Consider the following 22,579-nt stretch of genomic DNA (forward strand, 5'->3'; position numbering starts at 1 on the left):
CAGAGAAAACAACTCGCTGGGTTGATTAAAGGCAGTTATCACTCTATTAATGTAGAAAGTACACTTAGCCTCCTGGATAGCTTTGTGATAGAGCACAGTAATTTGACGTAGCACAGTTTTGTCATTCTGGATGTGAGGGTTACACTCAGCATTGTCAGAAAGAATTGTAACTGGGCAAAAGGTTCTTAATTTTCTATTGATATCCTTTTCCTTCTGAACCACATGTGGAGCACCCTCAATGCCAACTGGGGTGAGATTTCTTGTGTACACCACGTAGTATAGAAGTAGGGCTTTGAGGGTCTGAACAATTTTGAATATCAGGGAGCATATTGTATACAGTTAACATTTTTGCAACCATTTAATATCAATCATGCTTTTATGTTCCTTCTGAGCATGTGTGTCATTCCAAGTTCTTGCATATGCACGCGCTCCATGCTCTCCAAATGAATGACTGGGAGACCCTGCAAGGACATACCCATGCAGTACTCTCACACAGGCAACCCGCCCATCCTCATTACCACACACCGGATGGGGTGCTCCCGAGAGGCAGATTCAAGAACGTAGGTGGCTGCAAGGAAAGCGGCCCTGCTAGCAGAATGGCAAACCCCCGGATGAGAGCTTGCCAAGTTCACGCAGAGAGTACAGCCAGAACCAGAACGGGCATGCCACTGAACACTTAGCACCACTGTTGCTTCCAGTGTACCCTCCTTACACAAATAAGAGCTTCCTAAAAAGCCAGCCAGTATCACAATATTACCAAGCATGGCTTCATCTCGCATCTTTCCTTCCAGAACCATACTGTCCTTTGACAGTCAGTCAGTCCTGCTGCAAAGGATAGGAGGCTGGAGGAGGGCTCTTTAAGTAAGGAAAAGAGTGGCAAGCAGGAAGGCACCAGGAGAGAATGGTCAGACCAGGAGAGGGGATTAGTGAGCGGGGCCGAGGGGGAGATATCAGCTGAGAGGAACACGTCCAAGGTGTGCTCGGCTGAATGAGTTGAACCAGAAGGAAGAATGGGGAGGGATAGAGAGTCACAGAGGTTGCAGAAGGGAAAAGAGGCTGCATCAGGAGAGTCCAGATGAATGTTGAAATCTCCGAGGAGAGAAGAGGCGAGGTCAGCCGACTCAGAAAGGAAGAGTTTCTCCTTCACACAGCCCTCCCGGTCTACCTACACCACGCAAGCTGTGGTCTCCATTTACACCGATACACTGATGGAAGAAGGATGCATTGCTGTTGAAACTGGAGGCAGTGCCACTGCTGCTGGCCCTCAGCAGTGGAGATGCAACCCTCTCCACCCTAAGAGGAGACAGGCAGGCAACCAGGGACTTCTGTCACAAGGAAAGGGCACATCCAGTGGGTCAAACAGATCTGGGGCAGGAGCACAGGGCTTTAGTTACTTAACTCATTACCTATGCCGTGGCCAACAACTAACTGCTTGAAAGTCACACCGGCAGAAGTGCACTGCATTCACATTCTTCCAGGTTTACTGTTCTCTGAGTGCACAACTGAAGAACGGTATCTGACATTGCAATCACATGTTTCAGAGAGACAAAACCATTGCTGGCAATAGTTTTGTCCAAAAATAAATCCAAAAGTTACAAATCCATTAAAAGTGCAAAATTAGGAACGACAAAAACCCCACTCAGACTAGGAGTGTACCGAATAGTAAATGTACTATTTGGCCAAATACCGAATAGATGGCCTAAGTATTCATCTGTAGCCGAAAAGGTGACCCGGATAGTGGTTTACTACTAGAAATGTGTCAATAGATGCATAACAAGCCAAAACCGTTGGCTTTGCCAATGCTTGTTTTTCCTGAGATCAAAACTAACGCAGAGCCAGGGTTAAGACGGACCCATTGGTGTGTATGCCTAGTACAAACTGCGTTATGCAACACTTTTCAGTAGTGTGATGCAAGTGAACAAATGTATATGTAACACAAGGATGATAAACGGTGCATGCATTTGTTAATTATACATTTGCTTTCATGCACTTTGCTACTGAAGTCTGATAGTTCAACATGCTAGGCTGTACACTTTCGAACCAGGGGGATGTATCTTGAATCCCAGACTGCTTGGCGTAAAAGTACATTCATTTAATGTTGCATGCAGTTTTCTACTTAAGTATTTCCAGGGTCGGACTGGGACATACCATTTGGGTTTGGCACAAAGGACAAGTTGTTCATTTTTTTAAAACTTTTATTTTTTTCAGCTTGGTAACACAGGAACAGGTAAGTTACAATCAGAGCACGTACAATCAAAGCAAAATATAGACAGTACAGATAAGTAGAGCGAATTAAAAGATCAATCAATGCACATGGGGGACACGCACAGGGTAGTCACAGGGCTGAAATGTAGGTAATTCAGGAGATAGTAGGGGAGTGGCAAGGGGAGAGGTCTGGGGACGCAGGGTCTGAGTCCGTGTCAGCAGGGGACATGAATGAGCGAAATTTTGACCAGATATCTCTAGGCCTAGAGTGGGCGGGCTGTTGAACGGCCCAGGATTCCTCGGTGTCTGAAGCCCACGTGAGCGCCCTGAGCCACTGTGCATGAGTAGGTGTAGTAGGGCGGAGCCAGCAGAGTAGGATAGAGCATACTGAAAGCAGCATACAGAGGCCAGCCAGTCTCCTAGAGTTACGTTGTAGTTCTGGAATTCGTAAAGAGACACCTAATTGGGGAAGGGGTAATAGGGTGGTCGAGGATAGTTGAAACGGTGTCACATACTGCGTGCCAGAATTGAATGAGTTGAGGGCAGGACCAGATCATATGAATATAGCCAGCGTCGTCACATCCGCACCTGGGGCACCTCGGGGAGAGCTCATTGGAGATTGCGTGGAGTCTGATCCGGGTGTAATGGTACCTGTGGAGCAATTTGAATTGGATCATTTTAAAGCGGGAATTAAAGGAGACCCCATGGGTGCGTGCGCACATATGGGCCCATCGTTCGTCTGTCATTTCCAGTCCGAGGTCAATCTCCCAAGTGTTTTTTTAATTTGGAAAATAGGGGGGTGATCTGGTCTGCACCAATGTGTAGAGTCTGGAGATTTTGCCCCTCATAGGAGAGGGTGAGGACAGTTCCGTGATGGCGGGCTCACCTGGTGGTAACGCAGGGAAGGTCGGGTATTTGTGCTTAAGGATTTTCCGGGGGGCTGAGTATTGGAGCCAAATGGAAGGTTTCCGCCTCAGAGATGGCGGAAGGTCCAGCCACTCTATAAAAATGCCCCGGAGCAATTCGTAGCCAGCTTCTGCCCACCGGCGAACGACGGAGGGAGGAACTTGTGGGACCTCTGGTAGGAAATTCTAGAGTGGTAAGTTATCATGAAAGGGATGGGTGACACCCAGTAAATGCCACGTTTTTGATAAAGCCAGTGATGTACAGGTCGCTGGGTCAAGTGAGTTTAGCATCTTTGGCATGGACGCGATCATCAGGGAACGGATGTCGCGGTCGCTCACTGATAACTTTTCGAGCCTGACGTGGGGAGGAGGATCTGAGGTATTAAACCAGTGTGCGGTATGTTGAAGTTGAGCCACCAGCCAGTACACCAGGAAAGTTGTTCATTTTTTGACACACTGTTTGGGTAGTATTCAAGGGTGGGTTTTGGGGCAAAATGTGTTGTACATTTCAAAGTATATTGGTTCAGCAGGACTGGTCAAAACTACTTAATACACAATGAAGTAACTCAAGCTGGCCCCCGTTGGCCAAATAAACTGGACCACTCTGACCAAAACACTGGCCCACACTAGTATTTGTCCTTCAAGTCCGTGCCTGCGTAATTCATTATTTATTAATCTGCTACTGTTTTTAATATAATTCTGTGACTATGTACCCAAGTACAAAGCGCCTAGCTACCTTAGGGTTAAGTGCACTCAACAAATAAACGAAACTATTGTTTATTTGTAAGGTTCAATGAGATAGATGCTTCATAACATCAAGATGTGACCCCAAACTAAGATGGACTATTCTTGCAGTGTGGTAGTTGAAGCCCAGTATTCGTTGTTATAGTCAAATGTGGTCAAATATTCCTATGGGCTTTCATTTAAGAAGTCCTACAAATGGGCACACCAGGTATAAGATATGCACTGGCACAGCTTCTCCTGTTGTCTTAATCTGGTAGCGGTTCCACTTGTTCGTACCCACTTGCCTTGTCAGGCCTTGCGCTGCTCTCCGTCAGTTTACCCGTGTGCCAATCGGTTTTGACTGATGCCTACGGTGTAAAACATGATCCAATAGGGCCAAGGCGCACAGCAAAACTGCACATATTTTGCTTGCTTACGTTCCAGAGACCATTCCTTTTAGCCGTGGGCACAATTAAGCACGCACCAGTGCCTTTTGCATGCAAGAGTTCTAGATGGGGGAGCTCTTTATCTGCTGTGGAGCGTCAGACTGTAGTCCGCTGTATTAAAAAGCTGGGCACGCTCAAGCTGCACCAGCATACGTGAGAATAACATTTCCAGATTTGCAGGTGGTCTGATGCTCCAAAGAATACATTACAATATCGGGAAGCTTCATGCATTGTTCACCCAACATTTAGGAACAAAGTCAATAACTAGATGAGTGTCAAATGCAGTCTTATTGCAGTCTATCTTTCCATTAAACGTTATAAAACGCGTGCCGGATTTTTGTGTGTGAATACTGTCCTGTCTAAAATGATAAATGACAATTCACTTGTGTTTAGGGCCCCATTTTCTCATACACCTATTACACCCCCTAGACAATTCAAATACCCTATGCCACTGTGAGCTATTGCTTTTGATATTTTGATTTCTCAAAGGAATTATGTACCTCCCGCAATCTTGCAGCAATTATCCTTATTTTTTTAATGTTTTATTTTTATTTGCATTGGCTGAATTAAATCAACCTGTCAAATATTTATACATAACATTTTCAAGATAGAAAAGGGATAAAACCGTGAAAAAGCATCTAAACAAACAGTTCAGAAAACATAATACCACCACCCTGTTCACAAAAGTAGAATGCTGAGGCTTTACAAACCAATTATATTGGATGATGAAGCGTATAGTTGTTTAAACAAACCATCTTCAACCAAAACAAGCTTTGCATTATCAGTTCACATGATTAAAAACATTGAGAGAAAAATGAATATAGAATTAATAAATTTAAAACATTTGTTGCTGAGACGATATGACAATTTAACAATCCAAGGACTCGAAATGTAAACATAATAAAAATTAATTGTTGCAATTTGTAGTGCCATATAAGAACCTAAAAATATAGACCAACATTCTTTCGGGTCTAAACCTCCCAAAAACGTGCAGTGTCTTGAAAAATGTGTTTCTCTCAACGAGCGCAATGCAACACATTCTGTTATCAGATGGATTAAAGTTTCTCGTGAATCACAATTCAAGCAAAATCAACAAATTATCCTGTGGTAAAATGAGCTTGCGTTTTGCTTTTATATCCTTTGTGAGCCACATATTAAATCGCAAACGTAGAATACCAGTGCGATATTTTGGTGAAGGCGCTCGCACTAAGTATGAAAGCAGGATGCAGCTTTATTTTAATGAAAACCTAATCACATCACCATCTCTATATTGTAGGCAAAGTTGTATTGTCTTGATCCAATCTGCCTGGTAAATTTTCAACTTGGCTTTATCAGAGTTTTTAAGTAGCATGTGAATGGACACCTCTGCATCGGCCAAGATATGATAGACCTTCGACAACCAGACACTCACAAAGACTTGTTTCACCGAGAACATATACTGGGTTAGTGTTTATAGAATAATATCACGCTCTGTGGAGAGCAGACACTTCTTAAACAGAGCACATACTCGCCAGTTGTAGAGTGCCTGTAGCGAAACCAGCCACAGCTCAAATCTGATCCAGGCAGAAGGAGTACAATGAAGCAGATGGAATATATGCCTCCAAAATTTGGACTCCCATTTGACAAATTGGGGAGAGATTTCATTGGACATGGTTTCCAAACCATATAACAAAGTAGCTACTATCTTCATGTTCCAAAAATGCCATATGGGTTTTATGGAAAATGTCCCATATTTGTACATGAGGATACGCGCCTGTGATAATGCTGTGGCAAGTTTGGCTTCCAGGCGGTCTTCATGGCCCCTCACATGTAATTTGCCCTCAAAAATCATCCCGAGGTAGGTGTAATAGTCAATAGTCAAAGGAAACTGATTGATGACCCATATGTGGCTCAAGGTCTTAGATCTCCTCAGTGAATATTACACTATCTGAGTTTTTGTGATTTATTTTCAATTCGTTAAGCTGTATATAACCATGGAAAGTATCCAAAAGATGTTGCAGACTGACCTGTGTTTTTGAAATAAGAACTAAATCGTCCGCATACATTAAGGTTTATATGGGATGATTATTGAATTTAGGGGAATCTGAAGTGACATTTGCAAAAACAGATCTCAAATCATGGATTAAATAATTAAATATGGATGAGGCTAGTAAGCAGCCTTGTTTTAACCCTCATGCATATTAATGCTTTCTGATGATAGGCCATCCAAAGAAAGGCAAATTTGGATGGAAGTGTCTGAGTGCAGAGCATGTCCTAAGTCATACAGTGTTGATGGACAATGATCTCTGCGTGACTTTGACAATAACATTTTCCGGCTGACCGAGGCAAACGCGGCATGGAGATCCACAAATGCAAAAAAGACTTGCTGTTTTAAGGACTGGCATTGAGCTTTGATGGCATTTAAGCAATATAAATTAATACTAGTGCCCATGCCAGCCACAAAGCCTGTTTGCTGGGGATCTTGCAGATGGAATTTTAGGGTCCATACATTAAAGTCACGTAGGATCAATTTAGAAAAGATCTTGCCTGGCGCATCCAATAATGCAATTGGGCGATAATTGGAAGGTATACTACGATATACCTTTTTAAAAATGGTTATGATAATTGATGTTTTCCAAGTTGGGGAAATTGTACATGATCTTCATATTTCACGAAAAATTGTGTCCAAGATCAGAGCCCATTCATAGGGATGGGCTTTAAACATCATGTTGGATAGCCCATCAGGGCCTGCCACCCTAGATGAGCTAGCCTTCATGATAAAGTCTTGGATGGTATCAATCAAAAAATCAACGTCCCATGAATTCAAAGACTCTAGCTGCAATATTCAGAGTAGATGCTAATTCTAAGATTGGTGGTTAATCGTGCTGGAGGGAAGACCTACGGGCACACCTTCCTTCCTTAGTGTTTTGGCCCTGTTAGATGTTAGATTTTGGCATCGCAAATTGGGCCCTGCTTGTTGAGTGCTCCGGATCTTGGGCTAAAGGAATCCCATACCAAAGAGCTGCATTTTACAGCGCCAAATTGTGTTCCAAACCACTCCAGAAGGAATCCAGAGTCTGACTACAGACAATGTAGGGTCTGAAATGAATTCTATTTGGTCGATGTCATTTTTGGAAATGTCCTGAAAGTCCTCTATATCGCCAAAAATATTCAGAACACTGCATTGATTTAAGTCGAACGCAGGAAAGTTCCCTTCCCTACATTTAAGAATAAAAGAATGGAAGAGGGAGCACTGCGATGGCAGGTGTCTGGAGGACATTTTAGCGGAGGAATTGTGTAGTGTCCATTTCAAAGATGATGGATCTGAGTTTGCCCTTAAGCAGGAATGCAGCAAGCTCTCCTCCTCCCGTGGTGCTTTATTAGAACTATTGCTTGTTGCCAGGGCCCTCATCGATCCCAGATTTAAATAGGGGCCCATAGGAATGTCAGCAGGAGCCTGCGTGGCCATACCAGGCGACGTGGAACTTGTTTTTGCAAAGCACATGGCAAGGTACTCAACTCTAGATTTCATCTCTTCAGTCACTGTTTGGGAGAGGGAACGATCTAAGATGGGAGGTACGGAGGCAGGAAGATGAAAAGAAACAGCTTTCTTGGCTATTGGGGCCTGGCTGGATACTTAAGTCCCTCAGCCTGTTCAAGAGAATGGACTAACTAAGACTCAAGAGGGAGGCAGGCTGCAATGCTGACTGGACTGGCAGCGGGATGGGAGTGAAAGCCTCTTGGATAGACGTAACAGGCTTTGTGGTGGTTATTTGGGTCTTTGTTGAGACATTCAAATTGGTGTTATTTGTTCTAAGATTGGAGGAATTACCAAGAGCCTGAAAGAATGCACTGAGCATGCTTTTTGAATGTTTTGCACTTGCCATATTCTTTGTTTTTTTTTGGGAAGGAACGCAGTCTTTTTCTGGTTGATTTGAAAGGTATAACCTTCTTAGTTGTCTTGGGCCCGCTACCAGGTGATGAAGCTTCTTGGTGAGGTATGGCCGTATTGCCAAGAGGGGCTTCGGTCGTACCAAAAGGAACAGACCTTCATTAGGCATTGAAGTAGCTGGATCAAAAAAAGAGGCTTGGGGGAAAATTTGGCGATCACGCCAGGGATTGTCGGTAAATGATATGATAATCAGCAATAGAATTTTCAGAAGGTTTGGATTGTAACACTGCTTCAGAGACAATTTGATCATCTATGAACACAATTGGTTGGAGCAGAGGATTAGATTCAGGAATGTCATGACTCATGTTAATCATTAAGGAGGGACAATTAGCATGCAACCATTTTACTAGCTCATCAAACTGTGCAGTTTAATGAGACAATTATATATCCAGTGTTTTGAACAATTTGCACATGCTAATAATAGCAGTATTAATGGCGGTTAATGCAGGCAGAAGCATGGCGAACTGGTGGAAAGTGCTGTCATGAAGAGGTCGTTTTTGAGGTCTTGGAGTTGGCAGAGCAAAAGATTGTAGAAATGAAGAGGATAAAGCTGTTTATGACCGCACAGAGACTCCCAGAGGACACTCCACCTCCATCAGAGAGATGGGAGATTCACACTGGCTAGCATATATAGAAATACCAGAGGAGTCCTGTTGCAGAGAGGGAAAATTGATTGGAGATAGGGGAGCCCCTTGACCAGGAGCCATCGAGACTCTTAACCGAATCAAGAATTGTGACATCTGACAGAGGATGTGGATTGACACGATCCTGCTGAGTGCAAAAAGGTGATGGGGTGGGAGGGGTTTGTTATTCCTTAATGCAAAGTGAGGGCAACCACTGGGCATGGTGGGAAACGTGCGCGGAGGGGCCGACTGCATCGCCACAGAATGTTGAGATGTGAACGGAAATGTTGAAATATTCACTAGACAATGTCTGGGTGGAGGGAGGATCGAGGTAATGGTGATAGTGGAGTAAAAGGTTGGAGATGGAACTACCACATTGCCAAAAGTGGCGAGTGATAACATGTTGCACGCGTTTCCGGGGCATGTTAGTTGTAAGCTTGTACGCCACAAATACCATTCAGGAAAGACAACGATTAACACAACAAATGATACCTTATTTTCTGCAAATATGGTGTAAATGGAGAGGGCCTGGAAGTCACAATCAGCAACAAGTGGAAAGAAAGAAACCACGCTTCGCATGTTTGCGGGTAAGCTGTACTTAGCTAGGTACTTGTCAGAACTCGCGCGTGCGGGCACGTTATATGGGCAGTACCAACAACACCAATGGCTGACCAGCAAAGGCAGGACAACAATGAGCACCAACCACAATACGGCACTGAAATGAAGCAGAAAAAAACAGATGTCAGCAGTTTGGTCAGCAGTTAATCTGTGCAGTAATCTGTGAGGACAGAGTTCGTCAGAAAATCACAGCTGCATGTAGTTAGCCACAGAATAACCCAAAGTCACCTTGAAAGTCCTTTACCAGTGTTCACAGCTAGGGAGCCAGGTAGAACACAAAGCGGGAAAGCGGTACTTAGCCAGGTACTTGCCTGAGTTATCCTTATACTATGTACTAGTGTGAACACCTGTGTACAAGGGTGAAAGTGCGTGGGGAGCAACATTTCTAGAGTGTTCATTTGCGTTCAGCTGGCCTGATATATTTCCTAAGGCAACAGCTCCCTCTAGATGTGAAGCGGGCAGTCTCTACTGCGCATGACTGCATCAGACAAACATACATCCGGCCTTTTATGATATTGTAGTATGATTGGGCTTTAGGTGAACTGGGGCAGAGCCCTGGCAGTCACCAAAAACTGCTCTTGAGCCAGGGCAGTACAGAGGGTGCCTCTGTTGCCCACTAATAATCAGCCAATATGATTTCTCCTTTGAGCGCTTCTGGAAGGGCACTTCATGGCAATTGATCAGAGTGTGAAAGAATGCTTTTAGGGAAATTCTAAGTCAACCTCCTCTCAAGCAGAGCAGCTAAAGCCCCATTTCTTCTGACTGATGCTTTGAGTATATGGCTCGTGGGTTGCAGCTATTTTACTGTTATGGTGAGTTTTGTGACAAATTAAATCCGCACCAAGCCCAGTGGCCATTATGTGCTCAGCCAGTTTCACATTTGAATCACTATACTAGGCATATTTGCCAAATCTGTTATTTTTATGCCCCATAAAGTCTCTTTGATTTTATGCAAAGCAGCCAGGGACCCACTTTGGTGCTATTTGTCCCCCTCTTTCTCCTACGTGATTTTTTTTATAACGTAAGGGTGATTTATTTACTGATTGAATGGTTTATATACTGAGAGTGATTTAGTTACAGACAGCAATTTATATACAAACTAAGCCAGAGAGATTTATTTACAGACATGTTATGTTATATGTCACTTGTATAGCACTTACTGCCATTGGTATGGCCTCGAAGTGCTGTGGAGTTGAACGCCCTTTGGAGGACTATAGTCTGAGATGCAAGAGGTGAAGGAAGGAATTCTAAAATGCGTGTGTGCATGCTATCTGTAGTTATTCAGTTAAAGAATGGGTGTTGTGACAAACTGTCAGGAAGTGGCATAATGGGATAGCCAGCAGCTTTATGTGAACGGCTGGTCAGAATATTTGCATGGGTCTCAGCTGAATTCTATAGGATAAGAAGGTGCATGGTATGGGTGCGTGTAATCAAGTAGAGTTTGTTGAAAGGTATGCAGGTGAGTGAGTAGTACCTGTGAGGGGATATATATGAATTTTGTTTTGGAGGCATGCTTGCTGTTCCATAAAAGAGAGATCGGTATCTGTATGGAGAAAATCTTGCCCAAGCATGCCATAATGTCTTGATTGGGGTACCTTTGGAGGGGGAGGTGAGGTGTCCCCAACTTTATGGCATAAACCTTAATTCTCCATTCCCGTGCCACGGGAATGGGCACACTGAAGTACTGGCACCGTTGCTTCAGTGATGACCATGGCGGTAGGGGCCTGAAAAATCGACTTGTCAGGCCTGCTGGGGGATCTGTGGCCCCTAACGGCATTGTTGTATTACGATCCAGAAAGGGTGCTGGTACATTGCTACCGGCACACTTATTTCCACACCGCCATACTTATGATAGCTAATAATGTCTCCATCACCAAGCACTTTGGGATTAGATGTTGGTACAAAACATTTGCACGTTTTGGTGCAAATGTTGATTTAGAAATAGCAGGGCAGTGACATATTCAGTGTACTTATTAATTGAATTTATCCCAGCTAGATTATTCACTATACACTGTAATAGCCAGTCTCCAAACGTAGACCATCTCATTTTTAATCAGTGGACTGTGCCTTTAATGTATCACAAACCACAATGTAAAAAAGCAAACTGCTAATCTTTTCTGTCAGTAACAGTTCTGAAGCTTCCCGAGTTTAAAGCAACCCTTCTTGCAAGAGAATGACATTCTCTAGGTATTGTAAGAAACATCTGAGCATGTTTTTTTCTCTTCAAATAACCAGAAAGTGTAGCATTCGGACTCTAAACCACATTCAATGCTGATCTTTTGTTCTTTTCACTGCTTCCAGGTTCTTTAACCAATCAGCAGCATAACATGCAGGTTCTAACGGCCTGTAAAAGTGTAGGCCCCAAGCTTCCCTTTCTATGATGTACTCTGAGCACTGGGCAGGGAGTCGAGGACAAGTTATGTCACAGGAAGCACCTCTGTGAGCCTTGCCCCCCACCCGTACCACCCTCCACAGGCTGTAATACAGCGTTCAGAATTGAGGGGAGCTGGGAGCTATTTAGCTCCTTGTTTTAGCATAGTAGAGCTTGGTTAGCTTGAAACAAACAGTTACCAGGAGCTACTTTTAGCCCCTAATTCCAAATGGCGAATTCCATATATGTAAATGTGACATTAACTTTGAGTATTTCAGAATTAGAATTGGAACACATCTGATGCACATTTAAACACAATGGTTCATACACAGTTGCCAAACAGTTTAAGGAGCATCTCTGGTAGCTCCTGTGCCGGACACCCAGGAGCTGGTTTTGGCTCCTCGTCATCGAATCTCAATTTTGAACCCTGGTAATGTTCAAGCCCTCACCATTGGGTGCTGTTGTATGCTAGGTGACCTTTGCCCTCGGTAGAGGTCCCCCCCTTCAGCTTGGGCCACTACCTTGGGCATCAGCCACCCACCACAAAATAGAGTCCTCTCTAGCGCGCTCTAACACTTCATTATAGCAGTCCTGCCTTTCGTACATCACCAAGCCTGCTCTCAGGTTCTTTAAAACGGTATTACTTTAACAAGGCTTGAAAGGCGGAAATGTGTCAGCAAGTCAATCTTATTTTATTGATCCAATGTGTTCGCACAATGCAGAAGAGTAGTTACTCATCCTGGCATTCTATATGTTTTGCTGGAAAGAACAAACTGCATTAAGAATAATGTTCACTCAAAAAATCACTAATGATCTATTATATTGCTGTGTATTTAATTTGGAGAGTGACCTTGGACTGTCTACTCGTGTTAAAGTGTGGTCCCAGCAAACCCTAGCTATTCACTTAATCCGCCTCAGGCGCAACTGAAATGCAAATGTCTCCTGTTTGTAGGTAAAAAGCATACAGGATGCCATCCGAGACAAGAAGAAGCGCTTCAACTTCCTGGGAGAGGATATCAACCTGGTGCCCTCCGTTGGCATCTTCATCACCATGAACCCTGGGTACGCTGGCCGCACTGAGCTGCCCGAGAACCTCAAGGCCCTCTTCAGGTGAGTCTGCCACAGTATTCTGAAGGAGCCCATAGATGCAAGGAAACCCACAGGCGCCAGCCCTTTCAATGTCCGATTGTTATTGTGTTCAACCCGTGAAGTGGACCTGGGCTTGGGAGACACATTGGTTTTAAACTGTCCCTTCACTTCACATAAACCACTCAACGAGACATCAGATAACAATAAGACTTTTTATTTTATTACACTACATGCAATATCCGTACAAAAGCCTGGATATAAAATATTATGATTACAGGCTAGTTCTGACATCACGACTAACCTGGAATAGGAAAATGACACCGCAATTGATCTGTAATCAGTTATTCGCTTCCATTTTGATTTCACGGCGCCTGCAGCTTGTGCCAGCAGAGAGCATAATTCCAGGGGTCACTGCTGCACTTAATTACAGCCATGAAAAGCTTTTCCAATACCATGCTTGTAAAATAGTTTTCTGTGACACTTTGCAGACATGAATTGACAAGCATCTCTTTATAGTCAATAGTTTAATGTGTGTGCACTGCTGTAGATTAACATATGTGCGCAAGAATCTGCATCCAATTGCTTATTTTAAAGCACAAAATGCAAACGTTTTTTCGATGCATTTTTATTAAACTGTTTAAACTATTTTTCAGCAACACACTAGGAGCTACATATTCACTTTTTCTTTTTTTATCCAAGCAGATTGTATAATAATTATAGGGGTCAGCAAATGGAATATCGCTTCCATTAGATTAAGAAAGATGTCAGGTATTAAAGTGATGGCAGTGTGTGGCCTTGTGTTCTAAGTAATAAAATACCCCCTACAGTGCATGCAAAGGACATTGCAAGTCCCCTCGGAGTTCTGTGAGCTTGTGAAGGAGCTCGGCCTTTGCCCTTGTTCTTGGAGTCTGTTTGGCCACAGAACTCCTCCGTGACTTGCAATATCCTTCTAGCGGATGATAGTTATTTTGTATTTAGGATGGATTTGAAGCATTGCTCCGCCATGATGGAAACCTCCTGGACAATACTTACACAGAGGACATTATTATTTCAACAAAGTTGATGACAAATTTGTATCCGATCAATCCTTTATCATTGCTTGGGATATCAATAAATCTTCTGTGAAATGAAAGCATAGGACCCTTTTTAAGCAAGTCGTTTTTATATCGTATCTATGAGAGTTTGGTGATTTTAGGGTATCCTGATCTCATCTGGACAAATCTGCACCCTTGTTTTTCCCATGACTTCTAATTTATGGGGGCGGTCCCGACTGTTGCTTATGGTTTTCAATTACCTCCCCTCTTTCTTAAACATGTTGCCCTATGCCCTGATCTGTTCCATTTTTTATTTTGTGGACAGTACGAAATTTGCATTTTTGCGAACATATGTTCCGGAAATGCAATTCATGACACATTCACGATCCCTTTACACCACTGATCAGGGGCCCACCTTTGTATCCTTCTCCAGTGCCAATCCTTACTGAAAAAGGAGGTGGTAGCGCGTACACAATGTGACCGTCATACAGGATATGGGAAGTGGGCAGCACTAGTCAGGGTGCTTCTCTATTATTGGCCAAATTGTTGGGAGTCCGCGGAGTATATGTGCGTTCCCGTGGGTTGTATCCCTTTTTATGAACTTCAATGCTTCGTTCGCAAGGGTCGTTCTACCTGTTTAATACTTCCATAATCCCTCTCTTGGATATCCTTGGCCAACATGATGTCTCCTACTCTCACCCCAATGATGGCCCTGTGCTTTAAGATGCTGTTGAACATCTTAAACTCATTGAGTACAAATTAGTGGGATCCTGCTTTTCAACTCCAGTCGGAATGTTTATAATCAGCTCTTCCAGAGTGCATACCATCCCTGGGCCGGTCTTTCAAATCGTTCCTAAAACAAAGTTAATTCTACACTCCTACTTGATCAAGGATTTGCAAACTGGAGCAGTTTCATGTAGCAACCATTTCAATAGCCAGTGTTAGTGTTGCCTGGAGCAACTGACTTAAAATTGACACAATTTCAGCGGTCATCAACCATTCTTAATTCAATATTGGATTACAGGAGGTTAGTTATTTGTAACCTAGTTTATGCATATGATTTTTATTTGATAATGACCACAGAATTAAACCCTCCCGACAGTTCTGTTTTGAATTCAGGCTTGGTTTTTATGCTTTGTGATGTTAAAATAATGTATCCAGCACCCATGAACACGTTTTACCCAGATTCCTAGTCTTGATGCAATATGAGCAAACCTTTGTACGCAGTTTTATTAATGGAGTTTGAGTTTTACAATCCTAACTTGTTCCACCGAAATGATCACAAAAGCTAATTCTTCATTCGACATTTTTTTACGAATTGATTTTTATTGCAACATTATTTCATGTTACCACAGTTACTAGTACGGCGGTGTGAGAAAAAATGGCAGCAATGCTGTGGTAACTGTTACTGCTGCATTACCGCACTGCCTTACTGCTACTTTGGGGGTGAGGTGAAGGAAAAACCTCCAGCAAAATGCTGGAGGTAATTATGCTGTTTTACCGGCAAAAAAAGCAAATTGACATTATTACAGTCGGCAGTATTACTGCCAAAATCCCCTATGTACTCCATACATAGGAGCTAACACCGCCATATCACTATTTGTAATCTGGTGGTAAATCTGCCGCACCAAGTGGGGGGGGGGGTAACGGTAACTACGTTTGTCAGTCCTCTGGCGGATTTACAACCGGAACACCGCCAAACTTGTAATGAGGTCCTAACACATTACCAAGGGGTGCACTGTCACTTAGTCCCCATCACTTACCCCATACCCTTTTAGGGAATGATCAGTCTCAGTAAGAGTTGTCATGTTAACCCCACAGTCATTCTCAGGGAGGGGAGCAACTTCTTGTTCCAGAGTACTTTTAGTGTGATACATCAAAAATAACCAGTGTTTTGCTTCTTTCACGGGCCCTAATGTTGGCCAGACTAAGCGAGAATGTTCCACTATTGTCGCAAAGTACTAGTAATACATGATCTCTGTTCTATTTTGTAATGATGGGCACTTGGACACTTACACCTAGCCGAAGAACACCAGTATGGATTGTTTTCTGAGTTCAAAGTTTTATTTACGTTACAGAATAAACATCATGAAATTCAACAAAATTGTCTGATGACTTGAAAACAGTATAGACATTATATTTATACAAATGAATAGGGTTGGATTGGTTTCTGCTCTTCCTTTAAGATGTGTTGAAGCCCACATTACCTACAAGGAACTGCACGAGTTTAAGATCTTCTTTGTTTATCCAAATCCTATCTTAATCTGGTTCAAGGGCTATATCCGGTGCGAATGTTCTGCCATATTCATTATTAATACAAACCAGAGTGTCAGAAAGGAGATGCTCTCATCTTCTACTGCAAGCTAGATGAAAAGGACCAAGCACGCAACCTTCTATGTAAACATTCAATAAATTGCTCTGGGCAGCCTTGCAGGGAAAATAGTTACTTCCAGCAAAGACCAAAGATACAGTCACATTTCAGATGCCTCATGATGTGAATAACCCGCTTGCTGATGGGAGCTGAGAAGGCGGTGGGTACAACCAGCAAATTAGAGAAACAACAACTTTGATAAAGCTCATCACACGGGAACGGCACCGTTTTCAGCCTACATTGAACATTTAAAGAAGGCAAGACATCAGAATAATCCCTTCCTGGCCAGCAAAATGTAGAGGGTTCCAGTAAGAGAAACTTCACCTGCTCCTTCTACCCAGCCCCCTCTGCACCCCAGATACCAGCATGACAAAAGCACAGACTCCCCACGTATGCAATTCCGATGTCGTGCCGGAGGACAGTTATGTTTCTACAGTTAGAAATTGTAGAAAACATACACCTAAACCAGTCTGCATGTCGATTCAAACTATAGAGTCATCCCGTGCGTTTCTCTATGGATTACGCAAAGAACAAAGTAAAATGGAGGTCCTTTGTCCACACTTCTGGGGAAGTAGGAGCACAATTTGGTCTGTATGACCAACAGATATTTGCAACGAGCAATCAATCAGAACTTCACAGCAGTGGAGAACCCATTTTTATGTAAGAGACGCACCACTCAGTGTAGGGGAAGCACTGAGTTTGTGACTACTTTGCGTAAACAGGTGTTCTTGGACATTGTTGTTTCCACTTAATCTGTGGTAACATTTTAGGACAGTCCCAGCTATCTGGCTTCGCCGGTCTCATGTATGTAAACTTAGTTTACTCTTCCTAAATATAAAGGGTTGCACCCCGTGTTGGTATGACCCAGCATTAATCCGTATCTGTCATCAGCGGTTTCTCCGTCACCAAGTTATTTCTTAATGAGATTTGACTGTTGTATTAGAAAATGTACTGTTTTGTTTGTGAAATAGCTGTCTATGCCATGAGAAAGTTGGTCCTTGGTCTTTCTTTATTACTTAAACCAGTAAGATTATTTAGAGTCTGTTTGTTCATAGGATTTTATTTGTAAAGCAATTGGTAATTGCGTTATTTAATGATGTTTACACTCTCCTACATATGTCATTGCTTCTCCACTAAAGTTCTTTTTTAGCAAACAAGTGTGCGTGTGTTACATTGAAATGGGTTAGGATAGGTGTCTGAAGCAGCGTTCAATATTCATTTTAGGGCACATTGAAAATATTACTTTTATGTGTCTTGACTAAACTTAACACCCAAGGGCTCATGCTGTATTGCCTGCATTATTGTCATTTCTCGTATTATTGCTTTTCCAGACCATGTGCCATGGTAGTGCCTGATTTCGAATTGATCTGTGAGATCATGTTGGTCGCAGAAGGATTCATTGAAGCGCGGCTATTAGCCAGAAAGTTCATCACCCTCTATCAATTGTGCAAGGAACTCCTCTCCAAGCAGGTAATTAGGTGTCATTGTACATGTTGGCACCATTTATTCTCACCATCCCCGCTCAGTTTCTGTTTCACTTCTATCAGTAACTTGTCATGAAGCATGGTTTGGTTGTCTACCTCGGCCAATGATAGCTGTTCTATAGGGTCGTAGGCTACTAAACCAGGGTGGATTTTGGAAACAACCAATTATTTTCTTTATCTGGACCATTCCACAGAACCTCAGACTGTCAGTAACCAGTGCAGGTATCTCTACTGTAAAGAAGGCATGTATCAAACAGTGAAGACGGACACAAGTGATCACAGTTCCAGGGTGTTTATTGAACTTCAATGGGTTGGTTGAATGTCTATCTAAATCTAAATCAAACGATGGGAGCAAGCTACGACCATCAAATAATAATAACAGTCCTAGTGGAGTCTCTGTCAAAAGACTAAAATACTAATAAACCTATTGCCAATCCTTACTTCTAAATACAAATGGTGTGGGACAATAATGTATGCAAAAAGGAAAGTGTTCAAGAAATATGTCAGGATAGTTGAGCAGTTGGCTTCCCTTCCCCCCCGTTTTCAGCACGGAGCAAGGCGGCACATTCGAGCTTTGCACACACTGTCACTTCTCTGCCACGAGAATATAGTTCAAAGCATATACATCAGGGCCTCCAAAGCCTCTTTCTCAGTAACAGTTTCTTTTTGTAGCAGTCCTGACATAACAAACTAGTACCAAACTTCCTTTCTTATCAGGATCTTCACATTCACCAACGCTCACTACCAGTGTTCATCATGGGTCTCCCTCCTTCAGGCTCGTACCCCCTTTTAACACAATTTTCACAATTGGTCTCCCTCGATCGGGCTCAGACCAAGGATCTCCCTCGTTCGGATCGGACCCCTTTTGTATCACAAATAATGTGCGATGGGTTTTGCTTCAACCACTGCAGGACCACTTTGATTCACTTCTCATTCTTGCCAATCTTCTACTTTCGTTTCGGCCACTTCTTGGCTGGATACCTTATAGAGACCTTCCATTGAGAACCCTCACGGTGCCTGTCCACTTTGTCACTGGTATTTTATATTTCTCCTTCGATGTTCAAACATCCATTATCAATTAAGCTTTCCTCTTGTCTTTCATCACATGCGTTACCAATCTTCATTCTTGTGCTATTTATACAATGTTGCCGCTTACAACCTTAACTTCAACACATCCTGCTTTTGCATCGGTCTCCCCCAACTCACTGGCTGTGTTGATCTCTGGTGCTGCTTGGATCTTGGAACCAAGAATGGTACCACAGTAGCTGCTGTTCCTCCCCGACTCAGTCAGCCGTGTAGGGGGGCCGTGGTCATCTCCGACACACAATACAGGATTTTTCAGTCTGGTTTCCTGGCCTTGAGCTTTTTAGTCTAAAGGTTTTTGGAAAGTCACAATTTCTCGCCGGAAAGGTCAAGAGTATCTTGCTCCTTGCGCACCCTTCTTGATTTGCCATCTTTCTTCCCTCGTTCAGCTGCCATCGGGAAAATAATGTTCCTTCATGTGCTTTTCCCCGCTCAGTGTGCTCTGCTGCTCCGCCTTTTATCCATGTAGGGAAGCCTAATGGAAGTCGGGTGTGAGCGATTTCCAGTAATTGCCTGACCTTGCTGACCATAGTTGTGGGACATGTCCGGTACAATTCTAGGGTGTGAGTTGTCTCCCAGAGCAGGCTGTCCATGTGAAAGTGTTCATGAAGGGAAAGTGGAGGGTGGTGTGAAGAATTCCTAAATATCCTACCGGGTAGGATTGGGTAAAAGTGTTACATGGAGGGGATACCATGTCTCGCCATCAGGTGTCCCACTCTCACTCGCCTAAGATCCCTCACTCAGGTGATCCTCCCGCACTGGTCCACCCCCAGGGACTTGTTCATCACATGGCTACATATAGAATGCTTATGTTTTTAATACAAGTTAGGTACAACTGGATCTAAGATCTTTATGCAGAACATCTTCTACTCCACTCTTGTTTGCAGTCATCATCTGCCCTTTTCTTCAGTGAATTCTGGTTGGCCTGTTGAGTGAGAAACTTGGTAACACTTTAGTTCTCAAAAGGGTAAGAGATTTGTCTCAGGATATGTATGTAGCTATTGCAGGGTTTGGTTTCTATCATAGAATGCAGCAGTTGAAGAATGGAGCCTTGCGCCTTGGACAGCACTTTTAAGTTGGGCGATCCATGACATTCTCCCAAAAATGAAAGCCAGGGATCTAGAGAGCCCTGGTCCCAAAGAGCCACAGATGTGGTGGGGCACATGACATTGCTTTCACTCCTGGAAATCCAAATGGCATTTACAGTAGGACTCGTTCCGTGATATTGTCATTACACATTCATGTATGGGAGATTCAGAAATGATTGGGTACTACTGTAAAATAATCCTAGATATGTACAATGATTTGTTCCAATGGTAATGGAAACTTGATTGTGAATTGTTTTACTTGTATATTTGTGCACACCATAAACACTGCACCATTGCACATTTTATCAGAGGTCAATGATGCTGGCTTTCAGTAGCTTCTGTAAGACATCACCCATTACAAATCTGCTAATTATTTCATTCTGTCATCTCAGGACCATTATGACTGGGGCTTGCGTGCCATCAAGTCTGTGTTGGTGGTAGCTGGCTCCCTCAAGAGGGCCGACCCGGACCGCCCTGAAGACCAGGTGCTGATGAGAGCCCTCCGTGACTTCAACATTCCCAAGATCGTGACTGACGATATGCCCATCTTCATGGGCCTGATCGGAGACCTCTTCCCTGCCCTGGACGTGCCTCGAAAGAGAGACCTTGATTTTGAGACATTTGTGAAGAAAGCCGTCTTAGACTTGAAGCTGCAGGCTGAAGACAACTTTGTGCTCAAAGTAAGAGGAACATGTTGGGACTTCAATGTTTTTAAGTCTTTAATAACGTGAGTTCCCCTGCCCTTTAGTTCTTTGACCTGCAAACATTAGGAGTGCTTTCAAACAGACTATCACCTGTAAATGCACAATGAGGCATCAGAGTACTTTTAGCCTGGGGGCAAGGGTGTATGTTCCCACCTAACCTTCGTGGCACACCATTTTGGCCCCCTTTTTTGGCAGAGAACCCTTTCTTTTAGATGGCATGTCCCCTTCAATATTTTCAGCAAAGGTACTCCACTGCAATGAGGAGCGTTCTGTTGTTTGTTGAGTATGTGTGGCTCTCCCAGATGCTACAGACATGCATGTCTGGTGCAAGTTTTTAAACTGGTGCATGGAAAGCTCCGTTTTGGCACCCCCAATCTGGCCTGATGTGACGTTTTGGGTATATCGGGTGCCCCTCTGCCGGCGTTCTCTAGAGAGCGTAATGGACTAGTGGAAGGCACCGGCCCTACTTGCCCAGCAATATCACCAGCTACCACACAATTCTATAGATAACGAACGGACAGAACGATGCAGACTCCCCATGGCGTCCATTTCTCTGGTGTGAAGCAGGGCATTGGCATAGCCTGGCATTTGGCAATGCGCTAGCACAGATGTATATTGGGCGAGGGGCGCTGGCTGGAGCATGCATCATCCTTACTAAACGCAGGTCGACAATGGGGGGGAAAAAGGGACTCCATATCTTTGCGTTCATATTTTTCTGTCCATGAAAAGTAGCGAAGGCTCAAATGTATTTCAGCAGCAGAAACTTGGCTTTATTTGCTGAAATCCACCAGAATTTGCGTTACCATTCCAGTGTGAAAGGGAGCTCTGAGGGCATTATAGCCACAATGCAAAGAAAAACAGGCTGTGGAAGTAAAGGGACAATCTGCAAAGGGGGCAGGGGGTTAGCGATCCATTGATCTCCCCGGGTAAGAGAAAAACATTATAACTTTGCTATCTTTTTTTGGTGATATCTTACTTCAAGTTGGATTACTTTTTGTATGCATTGTGTGTGCGAGAACCATGACTTTTGGTGTGGGGTGCTCAGGAATTTCAATGTCCAATGTCACTCGGAGGAGTGGAGGCATACTTAAAAAACATTTCAAGAATAACATTTACAAAAAAATGTGCTCTTCCCCACCCCAACTGCTGATGGTCAGGACCAGTTTCCATGGTACAGACACTAGAACACCAACACCTGTTCCTGGTCATCAAAATGTTTACTATTAACAAAACCCCACCTTATTTCAAAGATCCACCAATGGTATTTTTGCAAAGCCGCGTTTCCCGCCGGTTTGGGGACTTTCGGTTGCATTTTACCATTATTATTCACCATTCATTACTCTGTTTAAATGGAAGAATATTTTCCCAATCTATATGTCAACTGTTTATGCGACCTTCAAACGGACGACCAATAAGCGCACTTGACATTTAAGCAATTTCTTGTATCTCTGCCAGATCGTGCAGCTAGAGGAGCTCCTGGCAGTTCGGCATTCTGTGTTCATCGTGGGCAATGCTGGCACTGGCAAGTCTCAGGTTCTGAAGTCGTTGAATAAAACATACCAGATTATGAAGCGCCGGCCCGTGTGGACCGACCTCAATCCCAAGGCAGTGACCAACGACGAGCTCTTCGGCATCATTAATCCAGCCACGCGAGAATGGAAAGATGGTAACTAAAGTATATATTTATTTTCTTAACCAATTTTTAAATGCAACTTAACCTGCTAATTCCAATTGCGATTCTTGTTTTTGGTTACATTTGTAAATAAAACGATCTTGTACAAAAAGCATGGCCCATCATAGGCTTGGCGATGTATGGAAAGATCTATCGCAGGGTAATGCTCTTTATTTATAGGAATTCCATGCGCACTGGCATTCTCCACTATATGTGCCAATGTTTTAGTCTC

At 43.4% G+C, this 22,579-nt stretch overlaps 1 protein-coding gene across 2 annotated transcripts in view; it reads left to right on the top strand.

Annotated features, from left to right (window-relative positions):
* The window catches only part of DNAH9 (dynein axonemal heavy chain 9), a 1,527,051-nt gene that overhangs the window by 421,739 nt on the left and 1,082,733 nt on the right, over nucleotides 1-22,579 (top strand). For both annotated transcript variants that reach the window (XM_069654516.1, XM_069654515.1), the window contains exons 29-32: nucleotides 12,775-12,932; nucleotides 17,648-17,786; nucleotides 20,364-20,651; nucleotides 22,131-22,341. In XM_069654516.1, coding sequence (XP_069510617.1) covers nucleotides 12,775-12,932; nucleotides 17,648-17,786; nucleotides 20,364-20,651; nucleotides 22,131-22,341 — 796 coding nt within the window. The remainder of the gene's footprint in view (nucleotides 1-12,774; nucleotides 12,933-17,647; nucleotides 17,787-20,363; nucleotides 20,652-22,130; nucleotides 22,342-22,579) is intronic.

The sequence above is a fragment of the Ambystoma mexicanum genome, chromosome 3q (assembly GCF_040938575.1).
Source record: "Ambystoma mexicanum isolate Mex_15411 chromosome 3q, UKY_AmexF1_1, whole genome shotgun sequence".
NCBI lineage: Eukaryota > Metazoa > Chordata > Amphibia > Caudata > Ambystomatidae > Ambystoma > Ambystoma mexicanum.